This window comes from Brachyhypopomus gauderio, chromosome 8, assembly GCF_052324685.1.
Source record: "Brachyhypopomus gauderio isolate BG-103 chromosome 8, BGAUD_0.2, whole genome shotgun sequence".
NCBI lineage: Eukaryota > Metazoa > Chordata > Actinopteri > Gymnotiformes > Hypopomidae > Brachyhypopomus > Brachyhypopomus gauderio.
Genome location: NC_135218.1, coordinates 9,373,563 through 9,381,156, shown reverse-complemented (window position 1 = coordinate 9,381,156; position 7,594 = coordinate 9,373,563). Strand labels below are relative to the sequence as shown.

At 40.8% G+C, this 7,594-nt stretch overlaps 1 protein-coding gene across 1 annotated transcript; it reads right to left on the bottom strand.

The window, feature by feature from the left end:
- Nucleotides 1-319: 319 nt before the first annotated feature.
- ptgis (prostaglandin I2 (prostacyclin) synthase) lies at nt 320-6,252 on the bottom strand. Its single transcript, XM_077014268.1, has 10 exons — nt 6,113-6,252; nt 5,820-5,943; nt 4,949-5,124; nt 4,503-4,646; nt 3,979-4,103; nt 3,582-3,763; nt 2,250-2,385; nt 1,918-2,099; nt 892-1,043; nt 320-609 (listed from the first exon to the last, which is right to left on the bottom strand). The coding sequence occupies exons 1-10, from the start codon at nt 6,181-6,183 to the stop codon at nt 465-467; spliced, it is 1,437 nt and encodes a 478-aa protein (XP_076870383.1). The 5' UTR covers nt 6,184-6,252; the 3' UTR covers nt 320-464.
- Nucleotides 6,253-7,594: the final 1,342 nt, after the last annotated feature.

The window sequence follows — 7,594 nt, the reverse complement described above, 5'->3', positions numbered from 1 at the left end:
CCCCCCCCCATCCTTTGGTTTATACATGGTTCGAGAATACAGACCTGATCTAAAATCTCAGCATGCCCTTGTTTTAAGTTCGTTCTAAAATAAGTACATAGGTGACCAATTCTAGGAGCCTCTAGTTCAGTTTTAAAAGTTAGCCTGTCTGCTCGATGTAAAAAATCACGAAGGGTACCCTTTTCTAAGGAGCTGATTGTTAAACAGAACATTTGAAACACAAGCACTTCAGATAATAATGGGACCTATGTCTATATAATGCTTCCAATTTACTAATGACTAATAGATTCGTTACACCATATAAAAGAGAGTCAATACACAGCACACAACACACTTTATTACTATTTATTAAATAAATAATATAAAACAATTGTATTAAAAAAGTAAAAAACAAATGCATATTCTTAAATAAACAGTGAAGCTACTAAATTATGGACAGCACTGGTTGTGGAGACATTATGGAGTCATTCCCTGTGTCTGTAGCGGATTTCCAAGTCCCCGGCCGGCTGGAGAATCCCGAATCCATAGCGGCTTGTATCCACATCTGGCATTCTCGCACTGTGGTCACACAGCTCCAAGTGGAAGCGTGTCAGGATCATGAACACGAAGCTGGAAGGATCATACAGTTTCAGAAAAGAGCAGCAATCAAAGATCTCGAACTGGAGCAAGCGCAGTGGTATGGTGTCTACACCCTCGTGCTCAGATGAAGCTTCACCTCTAAATGATTTATGCAATAATAATGAAGATTGCATGAGGACCCTAAAGAACATCTGGTGTTCAAAATGGAGCTATGATGATTCACTAAGGAGCCATTTAAAGCCCTTTAAGAGCATGTCATTAATAAAGCACACATGTTCTGGTGGCCGGGGGGGGTCATACTGACATACTTACTCTTTTAAGGCACTAACTGCAAAATGGCGGCCTGGACACAAGTTGCTGCCTGCTCCCCAAGGCATGGTGCCGTACCGCATCCTCAGACCATCCTTAAAGAAGTCCTGCTTCTCTGTGCCATCCGTGTTTAGGAAGCGGTCAAACTTGAACTTCTAAAAAATAAAAATAAAAATAAATAAGCGAGACAGCAGCGGAAGTTATCGGAGCTCAGGCATGTGCAGCTTGGCTTGTGGGCATTACACAGCCAGTCAGGCTCATGCTGAGGTGGGTCTATAAATCCAGCATTTTTAGATCAGAGCAGGATGGATTATTTCCTTAAACAATGATGAGTGGGGGATTTTAGCAGTTATGTAAAGACTAATGAATAATCAGCTGCTTTATTGAGAAAAAACGTCTTAATTTGCACAGGGATTCAGAACACAAATTGTGCTATATTTGCTTGAAATGCTTTTTAATAAGATTAGCGAGATTAACTTACAACAAATGAAAACAACACAGCTATACATCCCATGCAAAAATCTATTTACATCTAAATAATTTCCTAAAAAATGCATTTTTATAAGTACAGCTATAGCCCATCTAGCCTTTAGGTAAATACATAGGTTATAATAATTAGGTTGCTTTCATTTTGCAACTACACATCGTTGTCTTAAAACATAATGCCGAACAAGACTAAAACTCACTCAATGTATCTAAACCTCACAGAATTTAAACAGATCTCGTGTGCCAGGATTATCATCAAAAGGTAACGTTGTATAATGCTGTGTGATTTCTGAAACTGTTACAAATATCTAAATGCACACTTGGTTTCCCTGTTTTGGAGATGAGCACGTCAACCAGTGCCATGGGATCCTGTTCATTATGAATGTTTAGTGACAGATATCTTTTCAGACACATAAAAAAGGGATGAACCCAACTTTGAGCGAGTAGAAGATGTTAAAGTGCCAGAGTGCAGGGCCACTGATTCACACCACGTTACCCAGCCTGAAGGAAAGAAGTGAAGGGGTGAATGAGGGCTGGAGATACCTGTGGCTCATGGTGGATCTGAGGATCCATCTGTGGACTGAGGTAGGGGAAGATACAGAGTCGATCCCCTCGTCGCAGGACGTGTTCCTGGCCGCTGCTTAAGCGAACCGTTTTATCGTGCATCACTTCTCTGGTGATGAGGGCGGCCGCGGTGAGGCGAAGCGTCTCGTTCAGGGCGCTGTCTACAAACGACAACGCATGTCTCATGGCTGGGGTCCGTACCGATTTCATTGTTTCAAAATAAGCTTCAAAAAGTTATGCGTCTGAGGTTAATGCAGCTACGAGTGCAGAATGAGCCCGAGGTGGTTTTCGCTTGCGTGGGCGAGACTTACTGAACACCGGTGTGTTTCCTCTCTTGTCCAGCGGGAGGCGCTGTAGGCCTTGCAGCTCCTCTCTCACGGCGTTCATAGCCTCGTGGTGGGTGAGTAAGAATCCCAGCATCCAGAACGCGGCTGGCCCCGCATTGCACTGTATATGAATGGACACAAGACTCTTCAAACATACGTTCATTACACAGACGTTATGTAACGAAAGACAATGACTTCTTTGCCCACGTCCATGGGACTTCCCCATAACCCTGTTCCTCATCTCTGACGCTAATCCTCAAAAGTGCGTAAGCTGTGCTGTCAACACCATTATGTAGTAACTGTGTAGAGCTCAGGGGTGAGTTTATGCCAACAGGCCGGGCCATGCAGCTACAGATCCCATCTGGAAGATGCTGTGAACAACGTAGTGATCTGTCCACAACGCTGCCATGACTCAGCATTCAGTCCATAGTGTCGCTATGATGCAGCATTGAAGGTGGGATGATTCTTTGTTGTTTCTTTTTTTGTTTGTTTGCGGATGCCTGTACGTACTGAGATGCTTTTATTCAAGCTCCGGCACGTTTGCTTGCCTGTTGCTGTGCTGGGACTGGACCCATAGCCCACCCGGGTCAGTCGAAACACATACTACGGAGTGATGTGCCATTTCACACTCTTCATGCGTGTGGAAGGAAAGGGCAGTGAGCAGATAGGGTGAAAATACGGGCTCAGTCCTTATTATGACTGATGGTTGCCAGAGTTTTTACTGCCTCCATGTGGTTGAGAAAGGCATTGCAACAGCATTCTGACTATGGTGTCAAAAGGAATATGGAAAGCAACTTCAGTTGAAATTCTAAAGTGTAGTTTTCACTAAGATTCTTAAATATGTTTAAATGTTAGTGATTCATAAAATCTCCAAATGTGATTTTACATTGGAAGGTTTGTGTTTGACTGTAATATTACATTTCTTAAATATAATTAAAAATTAAATGGCATTTAAAAAAGCCGATTTGATGTTTACAGCAGTTACGCACAGTTATGTCAGTTACTGTATCCATGTTTGTCATTCCCAGATGATTAATCAGTGTTTCCGGTAGCATTTTCACAATATGCACATTTCTGTTGTCATGTTGTCTAGGTCGGTCATCAAATGAGTCACAACCGCACATTCCTTCCAGGTTCAGACTGACAACAAACACCCATCACACTACAGGCCTCTCTGTCCTTCTAGCTTGACTGTTAGTGTGCTATTTTGGCTCCTCGATAATGGAGGAACTGGTACAAGACAAATTCCAGCACAATGTGGGCTATGACTCAACGGTGATAAAGGTGTGTGTGAAACGGCACGCACACAGTGCTCACCTGTGTGACCCACAGTTGGAACAGCATGGCTCGCCGCTGCATGTGTGTGTCCAGGCCAAGCTGCTCCAGCTGTTCCAAATAGGTCTGGAGCCAGGACTTGACTTCAGCTCCCTTAGTTAAGGAGGCTGGACATAGCAGTTCCCACAGTCGCTCTTGTGCTGAGCTGGCAATTTTCCTCTCATCTACCACACACACACACACACACACACACACACACACACACACGCACACATGCATGCACACGCAGACATGCACACAGTTTTGACCTGTGCAATTAGGTGACACATAAAATGAGGTATAGCATGCTCCAGAGAAGGAACAGTTAGAATATTCTCACGCTCCACCTTTTTTTAATAATGACTGCTTTTGTATTATTCAAAACCTCTCTCTAAGTTACCTCGAGGCAAGCACTGCCGTGCCAGTTTAGCCAGAAGCTTGTCGAACCGCTGAAACTCCTCATAAACCTCAGTTAAGGTAGCACTGTTATTATTAGCTGTGCCAAAGAGAGTAAGATAGCCGGCCCTACAGACACAAAGAAAGATGTGTACACAAAAAACATAGAAAACTGTATAACCAGGTTATTGTTTAATATGACTTCTAAACTAACCAAAATTGCTATGCATTTACTTTTTAGTTTTTTAAAGGCCCTACGTATATTCAGTATATCCAATGATTCACAGAAAACGTGTAATAGTGTTACTGCTGCTGTACTGAACTACATGACTTTGTGTGCATGCGGAAGCCACACCCTGTAAAAGTATGCGCTGATATTTAGGGTTTTTGACATAAGCAAGTGAGAAGCCAAAATATTACATTTATGTAATAATACATTTATTTATTGTGTTAAATGGACACGTTTGTGTTTTCTCGCGTGTGTATGTTAATGATGTAACAAAGTAAAAGCAGTACATGTGAAGGTACCTGAAGAGCAAGCTGTAACAGAAGCTGAAGAGTTTGTCCTTTCTCCATGCAGCTCTGTCCTGGCTCATTTCTGATGTCATAAGGAAGTCGAGTTTCTTGTGCATCGAATTGCAGATTTGTGATAAATCAGGCTGCTTAAAATGTCTGCAAACGTACACAGACAGACACACACGTCCCCGTGTGAGTGAGAACTAAGAGAACATACACCCTCGTTGATATTCGTCCGTTTGCAATAAATCTTACAGGCTTGCTACCATCTTCCACTCTCACATTCTTCATTAATTAATAATTTTCTGGATGGCTGTCAGAGATGGAGCATTACAACCAGTAATAAAACATAAGAAACAAACAATGTGACTTTAATGGTGTTAGAAATCAATAAATCAATAAAAGACAGATAAACGAGGGGAGAGAGTGTTGAATCAGTTGGTGTCTCGGATACTCACTGCTCAACCCTCTTTCTCTCAGATTCTGGGTCGTGATTAGGCAAACGGAGCCTGAAGATCCGATCCATCAGAACCTGAGCATAGGAGGTGAGATCCAGGGAGCGTGTGTCTGCTAGGACGGCATCATAGCAGTTGGAATCCAGCAGCACAGTCACGTAATTGCCAGCGACACACACCTGCAGGTCGAAAGCAATGACTGCTGTAACCTTTCAAGCTGGAACACATCCACAACGCATCAGCTAAAGAAAACGTGAACATGAACGCGCTGAAATTGACACAGTTACACTATAGAATGCATTGTGCAATTTCAGTGGCACGTTGGTATCCGGTTGCAACACATCAATGGGTACTTTGCATGCACGGTGAAGATAAGAAATGCAATAGGTGTCAAAACTGAAATCTTCATCAAACATTTTCTCACCATTACAAAAGCAGAGTACAACCTGAAATACTGGTTTAATAGCTGGCACAAGTAAATATGGTGTTGGTTCCATTTCAGTTATATAGCAGGAACAAAGTGTAGTGATATTGTCTAAGTCTCTAAGTGCTACCAGTTTATGAGCAGTGTTTGTGGTGTTTGGCTGAAAGTGCAACAAATTTACTGCTGTAAAGTCTAAAATGCTAATTAGAATTGCATTACTGCTGTACTTTTGAACAAGTCTCCAAATAGAACAGTAATAGCAACATGTCTATTACAAAAGTAGTAATGAAGTCTCCAAAGAGGTGTAATTGGTTGTAGAATGTGTGGGACGCAAAAGAATGAGAAATACGATCAAAAGATTTGAAAAATGACAACAAACCCCAGACAAACGTGCAGCTAAACAAACAAGCAACGAGACAAACAAACGAACGAAGGGGAAATAATTCTCACCGTAAATATGTCTCCATGCTTCTGTTTCATACGTGTTAAAAACTGGGCAGCATCGTTCTTAAACTCAAGGGCATGTCCAAGCCAAGGAACTCTCCCTCTGTCCAGTGGGGGCTCGTTTCTCCGTCTTGAGAAACGCAAAGCACAGTCTGTTTCTCATCCCAATAAAACAACTTTTAATAGCACCGACGTCGCGTAACTGCTGCAGGCTAAAACAACTTATATTAATTCATGAAGCATGCAAAACGTCGGATGTAATCGGATGCTTCACTGAAGGGGGTTCCCCGGGGACTCACCTGGTGCGCCTCGTGTAGATGTAAAAGATAGCGATAAGTACGGCTAAGACTAACACTGCTGTCCAAATCATCCTGTATAGTCGTCGCGTCGCTGTCTGCGGACCACAGTCTAAAAGCACCAGGTTTTTAAGTTAGCTTACGTCACACACGTTTAGGACATGTAGGAGTGGAGGGTAGAAGAGGGAGGGGCGCTGTCGTTGACAGGTAGTTTTTGTACCTGTAGTCACTTACTTGTGACCAGTAGGTCTTAGGAAACTGTAAATTAGTCATGGTGACTTATAGGTACACATAGTTTCAATGAAACTATTTTACAACCAATCCTTGATACCTCAACCACAGTGTTAATAACTTTAGTTTAAGGTGATTTCAAGTGATTACTATTAATGAGAATAATAAAAACACAATTTTTAATTGAAGAGTTATTACATATTGTATTTATTTGTTCTGATTTTCTTGACAGTGTGAGCTAACTTATACAGTAAGACAAACGTAACAGCCCACTTCACGATAACTCAATTTTGGAATAAAACTAAACTGCAAGTGATCGTAATAATTAATTCCAAAATATATTAAGGAGTATTTAAAGCAGTGATTTATGTGTGATACATTTTCTAAGAAACAATGGTTTGAGATTAAGATCTATTCCAGCCAGTTGAAGAAAATTTCAAAACAGAAATTTCAATATATTTCCCCAGTCACTGACACTGCATGAGATTTGGAGATAGTCAAACCAGAGAGAACACACACATTGCAAGGATAAGATAATTTATTTGAATCTTGTTATGCTTCTGAAACTTTTATGAATACCCAAAGAATGCAAGTTCAGTGTAACTAGGAAACTCCTATATCTGGAAGCTGTAAATTGTTTTAATGATTCTGTTTGAAATACTCAACTGTGTATATATATATTAAATATAATAATGATAATACAATAATACAAACAACAACAACAATATCAACTGATATGTGTATGTACTGTTTTATGCAATATTAAAAGTTTAAAATACCTGTAGGTTAGCTCATTTGTCCTGATAGCTGCTTGTCCAGACAAGCCCGGTAAACATAACATTCTCAGCCAGTGCAAGGAGACAGTCTAAAATGTTCATTAAACTGAATGTAAAGAATAAAACATAATAGAGTCCATTTCTCCATCATTTAGATCACTGTTTAAAAAAAAGAAGAGAAAAAGAAATAACAGTGACCTTATGGATGATGAATTGATGATGAATTTAGAGCCTTGATTATGAATTCATAACATTGATGATGAATTTATAACATTCGTCCATATACATAAAAGTTTATTTGTCCCACAAGGTGGCGGCTCTGTCGCACTCGATGCAATGCAAGCCACAAAATCTGTCCTGAGAGCAAAAAATATTTCAATTCATAATTTAGAAAGATTTTCCTAACAGCTAACTAGGCAGTTCCCCTGAAGCAACAGATGCTTTGGCTGTTTTAGTGGCTTCTTTGCAATATTTGTGG